Source organism: Pyxicephalus adspersus, chromosome 1 (genome assembly GCF_032062135.1).
Source record: "Pyxicephalus adspersus chromosome 1, UCB_Pads_2.0, whole genome shotgun sequence".
In the NCBI taxonomy this organism is placed as follows: domain Eukaryota; kingdom Metazoa; phylum Chordata; class Amphibia; order Anura; family Pyxicephalidae; genus Pyxicephalus; species Pyxicephalus adspersus.
The window spans coordinates 86541082-86563119 of NC_092858.1; the positions used below are offsets into that span (position 1 = coordinate 86541082).

General features: G+C 33.8%; 1 protein-coding gene across 2 annotated transcripts in view; it reads right to left on the bottom strand.

Moving 5' to 3' along the window:
* USP32 (ubiquitin specific peptidase 32) overlaps positions 1 to 22038 on the bottom strand; it is a 123007-nt gene that overhangs the window by 5445 nt on the left and 95524 nt on the right. For both annotated transcript variants that reach the window (XM_072417083.1, XM_072417093.1), the window contains exons 17-33: positions 20887 to 21041; positions 20021 to 20102; positions 19290 to 19364; positions 18568 to 18706; positions 17776 to 17881; positions 17046 to 17219; positions 16059 to 16233; positions 15225 to 15376; positions 14018 to 14129; positions 12827 to 13038; positions 10651 to 10835; positions 8198 to 8284; positions 6622 to 6742; positions 5817 to 6008; positions 3556 to 3841; positions 2413 to 2837; positions 820 to 912 (exon numbers count right to left, since the gene is read on the bottom strand). In XM_072417083.1, coding sequence (XP_072273184.1) covers positions 820 to 912; positions 2413 to 2837; positions 3556 to 3841; positions 5817 to 6008; positions 6622 to 6742; positions 8198 to 8284; positions 10651 to 10835; positions 12827 to 13038; positions 14018 to 14129; positions 15225 to 15376; positions 16059 to 16233; positions 17046 to 17219; positions 17776 to 17881; positions 18568 to 18706; positions 19290 to 19364; positions 20021 to 20102; positions 20887 to 21041 — 2771 coding nt within the window. The remainder of the gene's footprint in view (positions 1 to 819; positions 913 to 2412; positions 2838 to 3555; positions 3842 to 5816; positions 6009 to 6621; positions 6743 to 8197; positions 8285 to 10650; positions 10836 to 12826; positions 13039 to 14017; positions 14130 to 15224; positions 15377 to 16058; positions 16234 to 17045; positions 17220 to 17775; positions 17882 to 18567; positions 18707 to 19289; positions 19365 to 20020; positions 20103 to 20886; positions 21042 to 22038) is intronic.

Here is a 22038-nt window from a genome sequence, read left to right on the forward strand (position 1 = left end):
GAATGGTTAGGGTGGTCATTACAGTTACTAGAGAGAATTGCCCTAGAAACATTTTAAATCAACTGCTTGCAAGAATGGAAGGAACCTTATTCTTATTCTGGTAATAGTGCCCATAAATATAATTTAAAGAGGTCATGTTGCTGAAGCCTATCGTAAACACTTTTTCTCACATTTATCCATGGGTAGACATTATGGGCCTGATTTTTTAAAGCTCTGGAGAGGATACACTTATTAAAGGCTGGAGAGGATACACTTCCATCAGTGAAGCTGGGTGATCCAGCAACCTGGAAATAATCTGGTTGAGGATTCAAAACAATTACTTTGAATAAAAATTACAAATAAATCCATTGCAGTTTTCCTTCAGCTTCATTGATGAAAGTGCATCTTCTCCAGCATTGGAGAGCTTTAATAAATCAGGCCCTATGTAACTAATCATACAGAGACCATATATATTTTGGTTATGTTTGCACAGAAAGGAACTAGTAATAATTTTGCCCAAGTCCTTCAAGGAATTATTGATGGGAATAAATATACAGGCCTAGCTATTGGTCTGGGTTTCTCCCAATATAATTTACCTTATATAAAAATATATGACAATCAACTGTTTTTACTGATAACTGTCAAGTCCCCACTTAAATAGGCAATACACCACCTGTTTCTAAAAAATGGTGCTTGACTTGTTTTGTTTATATCAATGATAAATATTAAAATGTTTTAAATGAACAAAACTGTAGATATCTATTATGCATTCTCATTGCAATTTTTCCAGAGAATATGAATCAATATATGATAGGTGAATAAAAAATTTAGGCATTTTACCTTACAACTGCTGTCGTTGTAGCAGTACCATTTCCCATTTGGATTTTTGGCATAAGTAACATAATGACCTCCACCCATTATTCCTGAATGGCACTAAAAACAAAAAATATACATACTCTTTAAACAGACCTAATTTTTTATTAGACAGAAATAACAAAAATACAATGTATGAAGAGAGCACACCTGAACAAGTTCAGATAATATATAAAGTATATAAAAAAAAAAAAAAAAAAAAAAAGGTGGTGAGAGGCTATGGATCTAAATAAGCTTGTGCGGAATATCTATATGACTTACAAGTGCCTTAGTCATTTAAGACATCAGGGGACCTCACCAGAATCGGCAAAAAACCTGTAGTTCCCATACACATGTGTAGTTCAAGAATCTTTAGTTAGATATTCCCTGTATTCAAATGACTCCTGGAATTGTATCTCTATCTCTTCATCAGAATCTCTTCTGTGCCGTGTAGGGATGATGCGAGGTCTTCCATGAGCATGATTTAATAAATTATATGGAACAAATCCTTTGGACAGTGGGTTTGGTTGTCTCCACAATGGTGGCACACATCGTCTAGCTGCATTAATCATGTGCTTGATGACCAATCTACAGTTTGTTTTCAGGGGTCCATCACTGTGATGGAAAAGGAAAAGGCTGGAGAGGTTTCTGTAATTTGCTACATATTGAGGATTTATGTGTTAGTTGTATCACACGAGATTCCTTCCTCCCAGGAAGAAGGTGGGGGAAAACCCTATAGCTTGTGAATGCGGGATATTTCCGAAAGAGTATGCCCAGCCGTACCTTTCTCTACACATAGTCATTCAAAACCCATCAGGTGTTGGGTGAGGCATGATAAAAATTTTGGGACATATGGTCCTATTTAAGCCCCATCTTTGACCATGGGAATAGGGGTAGGACTAGGATGCCTGTGACAGCAGGTGTGGCAGTAATGTGAGATTCATAGATTCCGATTTGGAGTAGTTTATTTTGAAATTTGATAGGTTACCTTGGTTGTTTTTTTATCAAATGGTTAACCATTGTACTATAACCAAAACCACCTATGTGTATCAATCAATATTTTGAGTAAAAAAAAATTGGGGAAAAGGATCATAATACTAATCGAATATTTGCAGAAGCAGATGATAAATCTTCGCTACATTATTGTAAAAATGGCCAGTAACCCCTAAAATAAATCATGTAGACTTGCTCAATACAAATTTTCATAATATAAACTTTGCAGCTGATGAAGTAACATATTATGTACGGTTTAACATCTGCTATCATCAGCTATCATCACAAAATGCAACACCGCCGTTATGTTAAAATGGTATAGGCATCATACCAAGTTAAATGTAGGAAAGCTAAAAGATGCCTTGCATATACCTTTTTTTGCCTAAATCTCCCAATGAGTTTTAAACCTATGAGCTCAAAAAATAGCTAACTGTTGCTCTAAGCTAAAAATCTAACCATCCACTGCACTTACAAACTGACAAGTATAATCACAATTATGGTGTAAAACAAAAACTATATGCAAATAGTGCAAAATATTATTTTAACTTTGTTTTTTCTGTGAGTTACATTAAAAGGAGTTCTGCTTACCGAAATTGCATAAAGATTATATATAGGCTGACAGCAGATGTCTTCTCTTTGGTCATCAGTGATGTCTTCCTCCTCGGCCATGTGGTTATCAAGCTGACCATTGCTGCTGACCATATTCTGATCATAATTTAGTCCATTGGTTAAAGCCACCTCAGAGTCCTGATTAATGGCTAATTCAGTTTGACTTCCACTTAAAACATGTCCTTTATTTGAGTCTACCTGTTCCGCAGTCTCTCTTGACTCACTGTCTGTGCCATTTTCTTTGCTTTGATCTAAATTCTCTTTGCTGCTTGAAAGTTTTTTGCCTCCAAGCTGAGGTAAACGTAGGCGGCCTTTACCTCTCCCTAGGCATCTTGGACTATGGTTGGGGCTGTTATTTTTACTTGAGGAGTTTGAAGACACTTTCCTTTTTTGAGATGGAGATGCTGTAAAAGTCCATTTCAAATTAGTATCTAATCTTATTAAACATTTAAGCAGGACAATTTACCTATAATTGATGTTCCATGGATAATGGTTTACTAATATGATAGTTAATAAAGCATATACCTTTGAAAAAAAAAAGGTCTTATGCTGGTACAAAATAAAATAATTTTAAACAAAAATTAAACAAATTTTTAGTTAAAATAAACTGATAATTATTCATGTTCAGTCCCAGGTACAATTATAGTTTTCCTATTCTGTTTGGATCCTTTTATGTAGGGCCAACATACATACTGGGACTTATGTATGAAATGTCTTTTTACTGAATTTTCTCTATTTTCTTTTATGCAAACAATTTGCTTTTTGTTCTGCTAAAAAGGCTGCTTGGAACAAAGGAAGACAATAACTGCTTGGTAGGAGAGAAACACAGAATGACACATACAGACATACATGCCACACTAGATATATATATATATATATATATATATATATATATATATATATATATATAACTAGTGTGGCATGTATGTCTGTATTATGAACAAACAAAATATTAACATTAATCCTTATATTATATAAAAACCTGTGGTCCGTTTGAATCTGTCCATGTTGATCAATGCAGAGCAAACAGCCAGGGCACTAAGACAGGCCTTTAATGTTATTATAATTATTTTATTCTGAAAAATGACTCTCTCTAAAACATAAAAAAGAAAATTAGAGTACCTTTACTGCTATTAGCTATGGAAGAAATGATGGCTGGTTGGATTTTGCCCAGTACATCTCCATCTCCAGGAGAGTTGATCAGCTCCATTTTCTTCTGATCTCCTGGTGACAAGCGCGTCTCAGCCTGGCCATCAACTTGAAGTCTTGCTCTTTTTTTCTGGTACTGCACTGGTCCTTGAGGTACCAAAAAAGCACTTGGATCAAATTTCTCTCTTGGAAATTTGACAATTTTTTGAGACTTGATCCATCGGCCATTAACAAACTGGAAACGCTTCAAATGGATAATCTGAGATTGGGAAATAAATTAAATACCAGAAAAATTTTAAAATTTGGATCAAATGAAGTCTGCTACAAAGACAAAGAGAGAGCTTTTGCGCTTAAGTAACTTAAGTGAAGTATAAGCAGAAATCTGGAAGAAGTCTCGAAGCCTATGGGGACAGTGTCATGATCTAGGGTTGTTTCCGTTGGTCAGATATAGGTTCAGCAATGTTTTGTGCCCAAAAAAATAAGGTCAGCTGACTACCTGAAAATACAGAATTTGCTACTTTGATGGCAAGGAAAATTTCAAGATGATAATGCTGGAATTTATAAGGTTGAAACCCTCTACCATCATCAATACAAAATTTTGGCAAAAACGAATGCAATTTTGTATGGAAACAAATGTTGTGACATTGCATAAGCCTATAAAAATATTACCATGGCAAATGTGTGCCGCAATTAAAGTCAAAGATCAAAGATTGTGCAACATAATATTGTGTGAGTGACTTTTTTGGCCAGGCAGTGTATATGTGCCCAATTATATAAAGAAACATAACAGTATCACAGTTCAGACACAAGTGCAGACCAATACATGCTGGTTTGTATTTTTGTCTCTCCACCATCTTTTCATGTTTTTCATTCACAATAACAATCCAAAGACCTAACACTGTCTATATAGCCTTTATTTTAGGATACCAATTACTACACTAGTGTGTCAGAAAAAAATTGTTATATTTCAATGTTTGTTTCTCCAAATGTAAATATATAATTTTTAAACTGTATAATGCCTAAAGGAGGAACATAATATGTTTTGAAAGACTGCACCTTTAGTAAGCTATTAAATGTAGTACTTTACTTAGAAATTCCTCTAAGTAATAAATGTACAGTGGTACCTCGGTATAGGTGCGCTTTGGAATAAGTCCAACTTGGTATAAGTCCTGTTTGGACACGAAAAATCTTGCTTGGTATACAACCTTTCTGCTCGAACTTGTATGGGTCAAAATGAGTCATAACACCACACGCTACCCTTGTTTACCTCTCTGGAGACAAAGCCAGGACTGCCAACGAGTGTCAGTACACCAGTTGCTACCATTCAGTGAACAACCCGCGCTAAAACGCTCTGTGAATTACATAACATCTTCTCCTCCTCCCTTCTCAGCACCATCCTAGTAGGCACTCGACTCCTCTCAGCAAGGTAAAGCGAGGTTAAATTTTCATTTATTTCATCTAATTGCTTTTGTATTTATGTACTTTAGTATTAAGCAGTGTTTAAATTATTCTATACAACCCCATCAATGTATAATATGCAAATAACAATAGGATTTTTTTTTTCATGGGAACGGATTAATAATTTTCCTTTAATTTGTTATGGGAAAAATTTGTTTGGAATAAGTCCTGTTTGATATAAGTCCAAGGATCTGGAACTGATTAAGGACTTATACCAAGGTACCACTGTATTACTTATAGTATTTCTATTCTGCCGTGGGCATAAGAAGATGCAGACAATAAAAATGGTTGCATTTTTTTTATTAAAGACTATTTTTATAAAGAAAATCAGTTCAACTAGAGCAAAAGTTGAGCTGTCGCCAGTAGCAACAATTCAAGTTTCATCTTTAATATTCTTAGAAGTTAAAACAGAACTGCACTGTGTTCTTTTGAGTCTAATGCAGATGGGTAATAAGAAGGCAAGTACAAATTGAGAACGTAAACATATGGCACATGTCACATCCACTCTGCAGTTAGTCATGCAGAAGAGACATCTACTAATTTTGTAAGATACAACATGCTTTTAAGACTAGAGATCAAGGACAATTTTGTTACAGAAAAGTGAACAAAATAATTTTAAAATGATGCACATCTCCATGCTTTTCAGAGATAACAAAATAAGACTTCTGTTAAATATACTAAGCCAAAATACAAGAAAATTATTTTTTTACTAATACCTTGGAACCAACTATCTTTTTTTATCTTTTTTTCCACTTAAACTAGGTAAAAAGAAGTACCAGAATTGGTGGAAGCCTCCAGAGGTCAAGTTTCTTTGTGGCTAAACAGTGCGTTTTACATTTGGAACAATAATACATTTCATCCTCTCCCAGCTCCTCTTCACTGGTGAACGCCCGAAGGCAGCTATCCAGATTAATGGGTTCTGCTTGTGCTCTACGACTCTGTTCCACACTTTCGTGCTCTTCCACAATCTGTGCACAGGAGAGAAAATATTTTTGTGTAAGACCAAACATTTGTGTTAGGCACTGAAGTGTATTTTCCTAATTTCCTCTATTTTATTGCAAATAAATACATGCAATCTGAACAGTCGGTAGGAAGAAAGTCATAAATATTTGATTAGTAGGATTTTCTGGAAGGCAAACTATCTTGCTTTTGCATTTGTACTCAACAACAAAAAGTTGCTTGTTGCCCTTTCTTTGTCTTTTTGTCTATAGATTTATGCTTGCCCAAAGAATGTTGAAATTCACTTACTATTGACTGAAAGGTTACATCTGTTGCATTAGCTACAATTTTGGTGGAAGACTACATTCTAACATTAGTTTCAAACTGCAAAAAAAAAACACTCCAGAGCTTTTCAACAGTAGAGCAAACATTTGAATGTGCAAGCAATTGTTATACACACAAATAAATTCAATTTCCAGATTTTATGCATTAATTGACTTATTTAAAGTCTCAAAATCAAATCGTTCAATAAACTTGGTAATCCAATAATCAATGGTTTTTATAGGTTGTGCCATAATATTTTTATTAACTCCAGGATTAAAAGAGAAACAGAAGATATAGGCCAAAAAAAGATAATATTACCCTTTCCTGAGATGTCTGATAACGTAAATGTAGGGCTGTGGGGTCCCAATCCACAGCAATATAAGCATTGCCAATATATGCCCGATCTTCAGCGCAATCAATCTTACATCCTCTGCAAAACCTAGATTAGAATTAAAGAAAAAAAAAATAGGTGAAGACTTGAAACACCAAATGTATACCATTCAAAATCACAGATGACTACAGAGGTGTGACTAATTGGCAAGACAATAAAATCAATTAACGATGTCACCTTAACTCTTCTGTCAAAAAAGGCACTACATATTTTTAGATGGAAAAGGCTTTATGGGTCATTTTAGTAATCACCTATACAGCTCAAAACTGCTCTTAAAAAACTGACTGCAATTTGATTAAACAGAAATCTACAAAATAAACTTTCAAAGAAGGTATATGAACAGGGCTTAAAAAAAACCTGGCTATAGATCCAAATGCCAAATTGGGGGAAGGGAAGGGAATGGAGTTTTTCTTAAGCTTTAGAAGCAGGTCAGTAAAGACTAGTTAAGTATGTACTATAGGTACATTAGGTTACCTGCTACTAAGCTGGAAGGACACATTTCTAAAAGTTAGTTGTGCATGCATGTTTACAGTAAAACCAACATAAAGTATCTATTTTTCTCCTTGTGACCAGTAAATTAGGGAGTGCCTTCTTTAGCAAATTTCTGAACCATACTTTGGGTATGTGATTATTCTTTCTATGTTTGTATGAAAGTTGTTTATATCCTCTGTTTCTGAGTGAGGTCTGCTTTGTTTCAGGATGTGTACTTCCCGACCTGTTATCTGCTCAACCCTCAAGCAAGCAAGGCTTGAACTGGTTTTAAAGACTTTGTGCAACAGAACATTTTATACAAGAGAAAGAAGTGAAATGTTTTCAAATACTGGGATTGGATGATTTTTGTTACTTCTTTGTACCTCTCCCTTAGTTTTGGACTATAATAGTAGGGAAACTAGAAAAACTAGAAAAACCCTAGGATAGGACGCTGCTATTCTGTATTTTGAACATGTGAATACATCTCAGTTGATTTGGAAACCGCCTCTTTTGTCCACTCCAACTCAGTGGTTGCTCTAGTGATCTGCAGTTTTATGTCTTTTGACCAGCAGCACTTTTACTGGCAAATCCATTTCCCTTGCAAAAGAAAGCAACTTATGATGACTTATTGAACTACTCTGTAATGTGAATGGCACTAAAACATTTGGTGTTCTGCAATATTTAATTACACAGGACCAGCTTACAAGGTACCTGGCTCGGGTAGCCATGGCTCACGCGACTGCTCCTTGTGACATGACTGCAATCATTTAAACAAGTTTCATGACAGTGGGATAATACATCCAATTATTCAAACCAATTTGGCAAACTAAAGCTTTCCTATAAATTACATTTTGAAATGTGCATAAACAGCAGTAGATGGCATTCCAAAAGTTACTCTTTTATATAGTATATGTATTCTATACATGTACTGAAAAAACATTTTCACAACATTAATAGTAAAGAATCACCTCCAAATCCAATAGAACAAAAAGCACATTTCTTAATAGGTGACATTACAATTTTATCATTTACCTATACCAAGGGCACTGTGCACATGAATTTCCATCCTTCTGCACCACTCTCAATGTGAAAGGATATTGGTATCCCATGCTGTCATCACTGAAAAATTAAGCAAAAAAAGTGTTATGTTTCAGAATAGTTTATTTTTTTTTTTTTTATAAATAACCTGCACACATTTATCCACTTGAGACCCAACACACTACACTTATTGAGTTTTAAAACAGTTTCATGATGTATGAGTTTGATATTTGAGAGGTATATTTATGAACAAATCACACAGAAATTTATTCAAAGAAATAGCTTGTTTTATCATTTAATGCACAGTTGGATGCAAGAATACACTGAAAAGTTTACTACAGATGGGAGAAAGGAAAGAGAGAATTAGACTACAGAGTGTTAAGTCTGTGGCTATTTGTATGTAATGTAACATGCTTTCATTATTTATCATTATTTGTATTATGATCACAGCATTGCTGATACTTGTAAAGAACATTATGAATTATGCTAACTGGAAAGTCCCTTAATTAAGCCAGGAAAAAATTTGTTTTGACAGTGTTAAACAACCTTAATTAAATTAGACCTTTAAACTTTGTAACAGTATAATAGTGACAGAGTGCAGGCTTGTATACTTCTATTTATGTGAATGAAAATAATCACAGCACCACCTAGTGGACGACTTGAGAATATTAACTTTTTTCAGAATAAATAAACCTGTAGTGTGTTCTGGTTACCATAGCATGTTCAAAGGTTTTGCATTTAAGATAACCCATAATTCTCATATCTTGCCGCCAGTATATTATCCTGCACTTCCTAGCCTAGCCTTGTACTACTATCATTATAAACTGCTGAAAATATAACACTTTGTAGGCCAATTCTCTGTGTGTTTGCCCTTGTCTACATTAGAAGTACACTCACTGATTTCAATTCACACGATAATCAATTTTTTTTTTTTTTGTAGAACAGTCAGTATTTGAATTGTTTCTAAATACAGCTCAAAAAATCTTGCTAATTGTTTTAGTATATACAGAAAAGCTTAGTCATTTTTTATGGCAAATAAGGCTATCTTTTGCTACATTTTAGTAATATTTTAGCTAAAGAAATCAAATAATTAATAAAAATGCAAAAACTTAAAAAAAAATGTATTAATGATTCTATTCAATACTGATGAGCATACTATGTGCATAAGTGATAGGTAGGGAGCTTCACATATGCAAAAGGAGAATGCAATCATACAACTTAGAAATCACAATCATGTTAAAATAAGTGATCAACACCAAAAATTAACTTGTTACAAGATTAATGCAATATGAACACACTAACAATGCACGACATTTTCCCCTTGAAAAGTTTGAATGTAGAACGATCATCTAGCTAAACATGACGTATTCTGGTTCTTTCATTGAGGCATTAAAATAACCAATAATACCATGGACAGTGAATTTAGTAACAACCACCACCAAGTCAGTTTATTAACCTCCCTAGAGGTAACCCCGAGTGTGACTCGGGGGTAGAAAAAAGTTGCTAAAAGTGGTAACCCCGAGTCACACTCGGGGTATGTAAACCTATGGGAAGGTAATAGTAAAAAGAGCCTTACCTGATCCCGCTGTCCAGCGCCGCAATCTCCGTCTTCTTTCTTCTTCCTGCTTCTGCATTCGATGAGTCACCAGGGAGTTCCCGGTGATGTTGTTGCGCGTGTACGTTGCCGGCGAGGTGCGAGATTCAAAATCCATTTGTATTGCATTCAATACAAAATAACTGTTTTGAATGCAATACATTGGATTTTTATGTGTAAAACCAGTACATTGTTTTCAAGAACATTTATTTTACAGTATATACAATAGTATGAGTATAATGTGTATTTTTGTTTTACTTTAAAAAAATTAAATTTGTTTTTTTTTTAATATATAGAATTTTTATTTATTCAATGTATTGTTTTTACATGATTTTGTGTTTCAAACTTTATTATACTCATACTATTATAATATACTGTAAAATAAATTTTCATGAAAAACAAAGTACCGCTTTTAGACATTTAAAACCGGAAAGAAATGAACCGCTAGGGAGACTAAAGGATGAATTTGTTATAGCTGGCATTGGTTACCAGTCATCGTAAACTGTATTTAAAAAAAAAAAGCCTGCGTAGATGAGCCAATGTAGATGAAATCTACATTAAAGCAAAAGCCTCCTAACAGAAGGTCAGTCAACATGGGCCCTTAACTCGTTTCTAAATTAGGATTTCTTACTAAAGAGCAGATTCATAATTATTACATTCCATAGGTGCTTCCAGGATACCATTATATAACATGGCATATTCACATATACAAAAAGTTCAGAGAAACAGGTCAATAGAGTTTGAACTGTTTAGTTAACATGTTTTTGTTAATGTTTTCTATACACAGGTCCTTTTTTATAATTTGTTCCTTGCTCTCCCTTACAATATATTCAATTGCTTTACATCTACTTACCAGTCTTGTGCATGATTGCTTGCTTCCTGTGGTGGAAGAGGACTGGCAAGTCTTGAGACCTGAATCCACACAGCATCATACAGATCTTTCTTACGGGTATGGACAGTGCAGGGAACAATCAATGGCATTCCAAATAGGCTAGGCCGATTTTTTTGAGATGACAGGAAGTAAAGCTCAGTTCTCATCTTGATATTTAAAAGAAAAACATTTTTGGTGAGAACTTTACATAAATAGTGTTTTCTTTTAACAATACAATTTTTATAAAGCATAGAAAATAAACAGAATCTGTGCAATGTTTTTTCTTCTCTATTTAAAGAAAGTCACTCCCATTTCCTGTCACTCGGACATCTATCACCAGGTCAAAGGAAATCGAAAGGAGAGATCTCCGGAGACAGTTATTTTTAGTTAAAAAAAAAAAAAAAAAACATCTTATTCGTGTAAATTTATTTTCAATGATCCAATGACAAGAAGTGGCAGAAAGCTTCTAGAACACAAAGAGAACATAAGCATGTCCGGTTTAAACTCTGTCCCACTTTATTGTATTAAAATACAGATGCTCCTCCTGCCAGCTCTTTACTATGCTCCTCACTTAAAGACCAGGTCGATGGAATGTAAATTGGTTTAGCGAGGAACATAGTAGAAAGAGTCTGCAGCATTAGGAGCATGCAAAATGTGTATGTGACAAGTTCACTGCCAGCCTGCAGTCTTGCTTTGAGAAGGATTGCAACACAGGAAGAAGTATGGCACTCAAAAGAATAAAAGAGATGCTGTGCAGAGGCACACCATACAGTTATATTGAAAATATAGTTTTGCATCCAAACAGTTGCATAAATACCATGCAACAAAAAAGCTATAAGCTTTTTATTCTACAAAAAATATATAATATTTGGGGTTTTAAGTAATTTGAAGATTTAAGATGCACATTCCAACAACACATTTTTAAATGCAACTATTTTTATTTATTTATTTATATTTATATATTTATATTTTTTTTTTATTATTTTTTTATTATTTTTATTATTTATTATATTTATATTATTTATTTATATATTATTTATTATATATTTTTATTATTATATATTTATTTATATATTAAAAATGCATTGTTTTTCAGGGGGAAATGTAAAGAAGATGAATTGAAAGGAAATAAATTCCATGTGACACTGCAGTCTACAGCTTTGCTGGTGTGAATTCATCTCTAAGAGCAAATTTTAGGATGACGACAGTAAGACCATTTGAAGAATGAACACAAACTAATATTGACATGGAATAAATCGGGGACACGTGAAAATTTTGCCTGGGGCACAAAATAACATTTTCTTAAATTTGTGATATCGCAGATTTGTACCAAGGACCCTGTTACCACCTCTGATTGTTGATACAGTTAGTATTTACATTAAACTAATAATTCTCCTTATTTATCATATATTCATGTAGTTGCTTACTTAAAGCAAAAAAAAAAAAAAAAAGTAGAGTATAACAGCGAATATATAATTAAAAACATTAATAATATAATAATAAATAAGGCAATTTTATTCGCCTTGTCTGGATGTTGAAAGAGAGAAATAAAAAAAGAAAATGTTTACCTTTCCTGAGAAAAAATCCTACCTTAGGCTCCCTGTAGTATTAGAGAAGTTATATGATCACTGCTAAAGTGTATAATCTATTCTTATCCCCAATTTTAGCAGAGATCATACAATCTGCAAACAAGCCTCTGTTCATTAATATTGAGATAAACAAATAGGAGGCCTAAGTCATAACGAAAGCCCCTTATATCTATTTTGCCAATGGCAATGTCTTAACCAATATATAACTTTTAACAAGCACCTCTTGAAATAATTTTGCTTGCAAGCAATTTGCTAAATGTCCTGATGCTTCTTTCCAGGTTTAACTGTATATGCTCTGTATATAAATGCACTGAAATGCAAGCAAGAATTTGCTCCAACACACAATTTTATGGTCTGGACATACAGCTGGCAATAAATAGCCATAAAAGAAATCCTTGTCATTCTTTGCCAGGCAGCCTGTTCTATTCTATGGAGAGGGGAGAAGGTGCATTGTGAGGTGCATTGTTATACAACAGTAGCCCAATAGTGGTCATTAGCAAACATTGTGAATATTTCATCAAGTTGGATCAATAATGTTGAACTAAGGAAACATTGACATGTTATTTTACCATTTTTCTGTGAATTGCAATAATATATCCTATGAAAGGGCCCTCAGGGTGAACCGAGACATGACCGTTGAGTACTCCATTTCCAACTGTTTTCTCAGTTGCGCATGGCACTACAGTATTTGGCATTCCATTTGGGATCATTGGTGGTCTATTCAGTACTCCATTTGCAATGAGACTATGAGGTCCATTTGATGATGGCACTGTGCTGGTTTCTGCAAACCAAGAAAACACAAAGTAATTTGCTTAGCACAAAGTCATTGTTAAAATCAAAAACAGGTTGTCTTATTTTTATGAACATTAGACAGGATAAGCTACCTACATCGTGTGCAACAATTAGAATAACATCTAACAAGCAAATATAAGTCAATAATGTACTGTTGCTGAGCAAATGCTTACTACAGAATGGAGATGTTTTTATTGTCATTTCATTTCAATTATATGCACACATCAGTAAAAAGTTACTACATCTAAAGGTTTGGTTCCCACCAGCTGATGACACTTTATTTTCAGCTGTGACTGTAATTTTCAGACTGCATTGCATTGAACCTAAAATTTCTGTGATTTTCTGGAAAACAAAGATACCTTTGCAAGCATCTAATCAAACATGGTCAAATAATCAAATATTATTTACTATAGTATTCAATATTCCTAGACTCCCATAATTAAGGCTTACCAGAACATCATTTGCTGGATTATTTAAAGACCTAGCAACCTTCAAGACATAGCAAATAATATTAAATCACATAACCAAGCAGCGATGGTGTAAAGAGGATGCATCAGTTTTCCAAATCTTCCACCACCTATTAGTAAAAGAAATATCTACCATGGTTTGTATTCAAGCAAAGCTTCTAGATTTTCCTATGACTGAAGTGGGAAAGAAAATCAGAGAGAAACTAAAAATAGTTTGATTCCCCTTTTTTTAAGAAATAGACTAAGCAATAAAATAGTCTACTTTCACTGAATGCCCCCTTCCCCCGGTGCACAGAGACATTTTTTTTTCTCCTTCCTCAAGCAGAAAGAAGTACAGGCAACACAGAGATTTTGCCTGATTACACAATTCTAAAATAACACAGATTGGAAATATGTTAGGGTAATACTAAGTCAACTATAAAAACCTGTAATAATTTTACATTTAAAAAATGGAAATAAGGTGCTGAAGAATAAGGAAAACTTTAACTTTACTTTGCTCACCTGGCTGACTTGGACTAGTAGCTGATGTAGGAGAACCAGGAACTGGAATTTCAAAAGCACATAGAAAACCACTCACTGACAGTCGCACTTTTTGGTTGTCCTGGGGAAAGTTCTAAAAGTAAAAAAGCTTTAGTGAGGAAAGTAATGAAACGTTGTGACCAGAAAAAAATTAGAACCGTTAAAGAAAATGTTATTAAAAGTATGAAAAAAAACATAACAATACAGAAGGTATTGCTGCTAGCAACCAATTACATTTCATGTGTCAATTTCACCAATACAGAAAAAGAAAACAAGCACTATACAACATATTTACTTCTCTTTATGTCAACCATTGCCTCATTGTGCCTTGGAAAAGTATTCACACCCTTGGGCATTTTTCTAATATGATTTATTAAGAACAGAAATCCAAGAGCTAATCTGTTCAATTACTGGGCATAGCACAGGGCAAGAGGGTCACTGTCAGATGGGAGTTCTACCATTGTCATCTTCCAAGACCATCTACAACTTTGAAAATGGGTGTGAAAATGGAAACCAAACCTTACGTGGATAATTCAATGGATTCTATGGCACTGAATTGTGTCAGCACAACATAGTTAAAACACAGATCAGGTCTTAATAAATTTTAAAAAAAAGTCTTCACAGGGATCAAAATTCCTATGTACTTAGTGGGACAAGTCGGAGTATTCAGAGTCCTAAAGATGCTTTCACATTATAGTACATTAATATCTTAGTCATTCCTCCTATGATTACACCAACAGTATAAATGTATTATATACTCAGAGGTCCTGGCTAAGCTATGAGTGAGTGTAATGGAATTTCTTTAGGGCTCCCTCCACCTACAGCACAAATTACAGTACCTGTACTGTCCTACAGTTTTCTGTACATTAGGACATTGACAATCTAAGAAATTTACGTAACTGCAATTAGGAATTTTACTAAAATATGTATTCATAAAAAATACAATATAAAGCCGATTTCTAAAACTGGTTATAGACAACTGCATAAAACAAAGAGGGCTGAGACGGCAACATGTGTAGTGCTTCAAAAGCTAAACAAGATTATTTATTTTTAGAACAAGTTGTAAAGGAACCATTGTTTAAAAATTTCCACTGTGTATTTAGTTCTACCTTTGTTTTGCATACACCAGTGAAGTTCTAATAGTGATGCCTTCTTTGATAGATGTATACACCCTACTACGTTCCTTTACCTTGATATTAGACCCATGTACTTCTGCCAAGAGTATCTGTTCAGGTTTTAGGACACAGAGTTCACTAAGCTGTTTCTTCAGACCTGTGTACTTTTCATCCATGTTAAGCCGTAATCCGTACCGAACAGGAGTTGTGCCATCTAATTTAATTACTTCAAAATAGGATAAAAAGAAAAAAATTTAGATTTAGTTCCAAATTTAAAAAAAAACAAACATTTCATGAAATTAAAATTACCTATTAAAATATGATTGTTTATATAATACTAAAATATGAATATTATACAGCCCCATAAAAATGAAATAAGTTATATGTATTTATCTCGTGATACTGCTACTGAAAACAGTAACCTTAAACAAAATCAATACAAACACTTAGAATCTGACCTCATATCACAGTATAAATGAGGAAAACCAAGCTAATGTCCAATCACTATCATGCTGATAGGTTCTCAAGGCTTATGCTTTCATATTTATCAAATAAATCCGTGCCCAAAATAAACTCAATGACATTTAATAATATTATTCCAGAGCAGATTTACCATTCATCTATAAAATTGTATCAGCAAATGAAAGAATATATTTCATGCCTCTGCGAATTATTATGTATCCAGAGACATGTCAAGCAATTAAAAATCTTCTAAAAACAATCTAATTAGCACCATTAGTAATAGTAGTAACAAAGATAGTAACTAAAGTGGATCAAAGCCAGTTGAATGTCTCCTACATTGTTCTGTCCAATTCTTTTTATTTAAATAATTTCCACAAAGATGTTATAATAATTCTAAGACACACAACCAGGAGATGGTTAAACAAAGGAAAGGCATATTTACAAACCTGTAATTTCCAGATGCATGTAGCTGTCCATAGGAAGAGGCAATGAAAGGAAGTTGAATGGGTCAAACCGAACACTCACATGTCCACAGGTCTTACATTTGACTTGAGATCTTAGCTGTCCATGAAACAAGTCCACAACTATAGACCTATTTCTTCTCAAGTGATTATCCCAAGCCTAAAAGCATACAAATTGAGAAATAAACATATTTGTACAGATGTAAACCTTTAATGTACAATGTTTATGGGCTACAAAAAGCTGGCTGGCAATTAGATGTCTGTAAACATATTTTAGGCCAATTTAGACATAAGGATGAGCACAGAGCTGTACTGAATGCTCAACTGCACTCCCAACTGCTCCTACTCAACCTAATAGAAGAGCTGGGATCTATTTTGTGAACACATTTGCATGATGTTGAGGTGCAGTTCCTGGAAGCATAATACCTTCTTAAACATTCTCAAAAATGTGACTATCCATTTTTAATTCCTATGTAAAAAAAAGTATAGCTTATTTTGATGTATAAAACCCTGACACTGTTTTATACAATGTTTAAACGTAGAGGAGGTTATTACCTGTAAACAAAAAAACTTAACTTCCAGATGTAAATTAATATTAAAAAAAGGTGTTCTGATAAATTCAAAACCCAAAACAAATTAGTAATTATTAAAAAAAAAAAAACTCTTTAAAAATGTTACCAGGTTTTATTGCTTTACCCTAAATTGCTGGCTACACATACACTCTGTAAGAGACTGTGTTGGTAATAATTGCATTCAGTAGGGAAATAAATATAGTGATAATAGTAAAATCACTAATATTAACGAGTTTTACAAGTCAAAGGGTGTGATTAACAAGCTTTAAGAAAACATTTGTCATATTTTCCATCTAGGTAATAATTTTTAAAGGCACAATATTTTACTCAGACTTTAAATAGTATGAATGGCCTATGTTAGGCAAACTACAAGTTAACTGTATATTATACAAAGGCTAACCTCTGCAGCAACTTCCCAGTCTGGTCGCCCATCACTGTCTTTGAGCTCAACATACGGCTTATCATGGACTCTATTAAGATCTTCATGAAGACCATCTAAAAGAAATGCAAGAAGTTCCTGGGAATCCTGCTGCTGGAAGCCATTGAACCGAGGGGCATATTTTGCTATTGTCCACTGTAGAACATGAAAATACCATAGAAAAAAGGTCAGGGATAAAATTATTAGCATAATTTTTTAAATGAATATAACACACAAAATTACAGGTTTACTTTTACAATATATGTCCCTATTCATTAAATCAGAAATCAAAAATGGCAATAACTGGTATCTGATTATATATAAAAAATCATTGCTTATGGTTTGAACCCTGTCTGTGAGAAAACAAGATATATCATACAGTTCCCCAGGTGTTGAATCAGTGCAGCTTTTGCCACTACAGTTAACACCTTTGGAGAAAATTGGAATAGCAGTGGAACAATTGTGACAGAGAGATAAAAAGAGCAAAGTATTGTGACATCTCTATTACAACACCTCAGTAAAATGCCATTGAACATTTTATATCTGTTTAGAATGGTAGCTTTAAACCAGGAGCCAGCGACCACAGTAGTGAAGCATTAAGTGGTGATTCAGTGATGTCTTTGTGCTGAACTGACCCTTGTGTATCGAAAGTTTTAATTTACATGTATAAGGGGTACATCATTATTTGCAGTACATTAACTACAAGTTTTACCCTTAATTTAAGGGGAGCCACATTCTTCTGAGTTCCACTCCACAGCTCTTGAACCAAATCACCATAACACTTAGCCATATGTCCTTTCATGCCTATGGGGTTTGTTCTGTAAAAATAAAATACATTATGATACTTATTGTAAGTACATCTCATCCTTTTTGCTTCTACTCTCTAAAGTTGCTTCTTTAAAATTATAACACTACTCAATATGCAAATAGGTGATTTAACATTACACGCCTTAAATTATTATTGGTTTATGCCTAACACAGTCTTTCTTGTACTTTAAATGAAACTTTAGTCTTTTGTAATTTATGCTAGGTTCTTAGAAACAATATTCCAAAAATAAAAAGGACAAAATATATTTTTTACTATCATAAACCCCTTTTCTGTGATGTACTTGTAATATTCTAATGGCATATTTACTCCCAACAATAGAAACCTTAACCTTTATGTCTTTCTGCTGCCCTGCCTAATTTATTTTTAATGTAAAGGCCTAATCCTGTGTATTTCATACTTTATTGTATTCTTTGCTTTTGCTTGCTTTATGCTATTCTTAGCTATTGTTGTTCTTCGAGTATTGATAGGTACTGTAAAATCATTTGTTACTTGGTACCACCGGGCAACACATAATTTACAATATATCCCACAAGTCAACTTTCGGACCCAGTATGCCAAAATCTACCACAACAAATGGGAAACAATGTTAAACTGACACAGAATGCACTGGCAAGTGAATAGTTCTGCAGTCTTTGGGGTGACCACACACAATTTAAAAATATTAAACAAAAGTACCTGTTTAGCTCATACAGATGTCTTCCTGAGATGAAGTATTTTGTTAGAGGCTGAGTGTTACTGACACATTGGATACTGGAGTTCATAAAGCAAGTATTTCCCAGGTTGCTGAGACCTGTTGCACCTTTTTCAGTGGGGACTAAAACAAAGAAAAGGCAAGAAATGCTTATCAGCTAAATACTATATAATATTATTAAAAAATCAATTACATTGTTTTAATTGGCAGCAATTGATTCTCTACCAGAAACTGTTTTGTTTCTGGTTTTATAAAAAAAAAAAGTCTCTTTGGGCTTTATTTAAAAAAAAAAGGGAATTTGACATCCCCTCAATCATTCCCTTGTGGGAATCAATTACTGCCATTGAAACACATAAAATATATTTACAGACAAAGAAAACTGCTGTAAAGAAGGAAGTAAATAGGAATATTAAGGGGAATCCTAACTAGTGAACGTTTTACAGAGAAAGAAGCTGCTTACCATTAAGTTGTAAAGAGTATTAAAAGCCCTTTAATGCAATACACTTGGTAAATGTAGCTTTAAATGCAAGAAGTCCTAGAGGACTCACTGTATGTACTATTGCATAATTTTACTATTATCCATAGCAATAATAACATTAATTAATACTGGGAAAAACACATTGGTTTCGGTTTGCAAAAACCATATTAGTTATTTTACTTCACCTTTTTTAAATCAATCCCAAAGCCATTTGACTCAAAGACTTACCTTTATGTCTATCAATTTTACTGCTATTCGCAATAAATGACATTTCTTCTGGCCAACTCATATCTTTGTTGCGAACTGAAAAACAAAAAATAAGTACAAGAGCCAATACTAAATTACTTACAATAAAAGCGTAAATAAAAAGTGTGTTTTCTTATTAGTGTTAGCTCTGCTTTAACACTTCAAACTAGCATATCACAGACCATGAAGATATTACACAGTATCTTTTGGTAGTACATTATCCAGTGCTACAACCGTAATGTATATTTGGGAAAGTTCAATTTAAAAAAATTTTCGGCAAGAGCTTTTTTTTTTTTTTTCTTTTTTGCAAACCGGAAAACCCAGTTGCCAGAAAAGAAAAAAAGGTAGATCTCTCTGTGCTGACACTTATAATAAATATCAAAGGTGAGATGTAAACTCATTTTAGGGATATTGGGTTTCACATCATGCTGTGTCTCCATCACAAGATGTATAGAGAACTTTACTGTAGGGGCACAGCAATGAAATCTTAACAGTGAAAGAAATAGCATGGGTAAAAGTCAACCTTTACACATGGTAAGCAAAAGTTTCACTGACTGTCATTACCAAATCCTCAATAATAAATATCATACATAAAATACATTAAAAAATAAAAAGAAAAGCAATGAACACCCCAGGAAAGAGTATATTGCAGTTGCATTACAGATAGAATAGCATTTAAAATTGTATGGAAGCAGCTACAGTATTAAATTTACCTTCTATTACTAAGTGCTGTTCATCCTGGATTTTGAGATATTCTAGTTTATGGTCTTCATCATCCAAGAGAGTGAGGTAGTTCTATTGAAAAGAAAGCAAGCACATTAGCTATTCAGATTTTTCCTGTACACCAGTACATACACACACATAGGGCTAATAGAAAATATAGTCAAATAGCTAACATCTCTTACTTTTTAAAATAATAATAATAAATATCTGTACACTTTTATATAAGGTCTGTGTCAACAGGTTTTTCATTCCCATATGAGTCAAATGTGGGTTAGTAAGAGGCCAACTTACTTGAAGCCTGTTAAATGAAGATCGACTGCAGGTCAGATGTACCAATCAAAGATTCTTATATAATCTCAAAAACATAAAACTGATACAGACTCAAACGGTCTGACAGCCAAGTTTCATTTCCTTTCTCCATGACAGTGCTCCACCATCTTAGATACATATATTTTAGGATATGAACTTCACACACATTCTTTACTTTCAGGCAGTTTTTGATACTCCTTGGTTACTATTTGTACTTTAGATTTTGGACAGCAACTTTTGTGTCAAAAATGTATATTTGATCAAGAGAGTAGTAGCAGCATGAAACAGTAGTGTTGGTTACAGAAGGTCTAAAGTGTTGGCTTTCTGTCTCTTCTTTTTTGTGCCCCAACAACTGGCACTTAGACAGCAATGTCTGGAAAAGGTTTCCTCTTGTCACCATGACAACTGTAAAATTTTGGAATTCTAGTCACCCTGTCCCCATGAACATCTCCAGCATTGGCACAGAAAGCAATAAAAACATGAAAGGGTATTTAAAACAATATTGAAAACAAAAAAAGAACAATGATTTCAGACTACCATAAATTACCTCACTATTATACAACCACAACCGCATGTCTTCTTCTTTGATGCGCAGCCTCTGAGAAAGATACTCATGAATTTCCTTTATGGTCTGCATTCTGCTGAAGCAGCCGGTATATGCCAAAACTCTTTTCAGAGGAGCATTTGGAGATGGCACATTTCCTGTTTTCATAGAAAAGAAATAGGACATGCATACTTATACATATAATTGCACTGTGTCGTGTGTTTTTTTTTTTTTTTTTTTTTTTGTGCATTACACATACTACACAACTAGTAACAGGCTCCTTTTAAATGTTTACAAATATTGGTGTCTGAAGAGCAGTCTTTTTACCGCCTGGCTTGCGACTATACACAAAACGAAACACACATTTAGTAACACAAAGGGCTGGTTTATATAGTGGTAAAAAATTACTGCATTCACTGTTCCTTGTTGCTTACTGATAACCAATTAATGCCCTGAAGTGGTAACAGGTGATTTTTTTCAGAGGCACTTTTTCAGACATTTGTAAGCAGCCTACCAAAGCTGACCCATTTTTTTATATGAACGAGTACCATTTGAAAAACTATTTTCAGTATGAGTTGGCTTCATGCCTAACTGTTTAAAGTTTTCTTTACTAAAGTTTCTGAAGCTCCTGCCAGTAAAACACCTCCTGCTGCAAGTTGACAACGCTTAGCCACTTCCTAAGAGTTACCAGAAGTGCTGTCATCCTGCAGTGAGCCTCATTCAGTTAGTTATTGGGATGTCTGTCTGAATAAATCAAAAGATATTTGCTTAGGAAGACTGTATACAGTGAAATACCTTTTGGTTTACATACAACTTTAGGAAAGTTAGAATAATTACACATTTTCCTGAGTCCTGTCCTATTTTAATTAAATTTATATATATACACACACGTGTTCTACCAATTACCCACCATCTGCATAAAGATTTGAAAAAAAAAATTTCATATAGGCCTCAATAATCCCAGGTTCTGCACTTAACCATGCAACTTGACCCTGATTTTGGGAATTCAAAATTGGCCCTAATGGAGAGTTTCTCTGGGTATGACCTCACAGAGCCTCATTTCACACAAGCAATTTCATGATTTCAAGTAAAATTAAGCATGAAAATAACTTCCCTGATAAAGTTTTAGTAAACAATTATAAAATGTAAAATTCA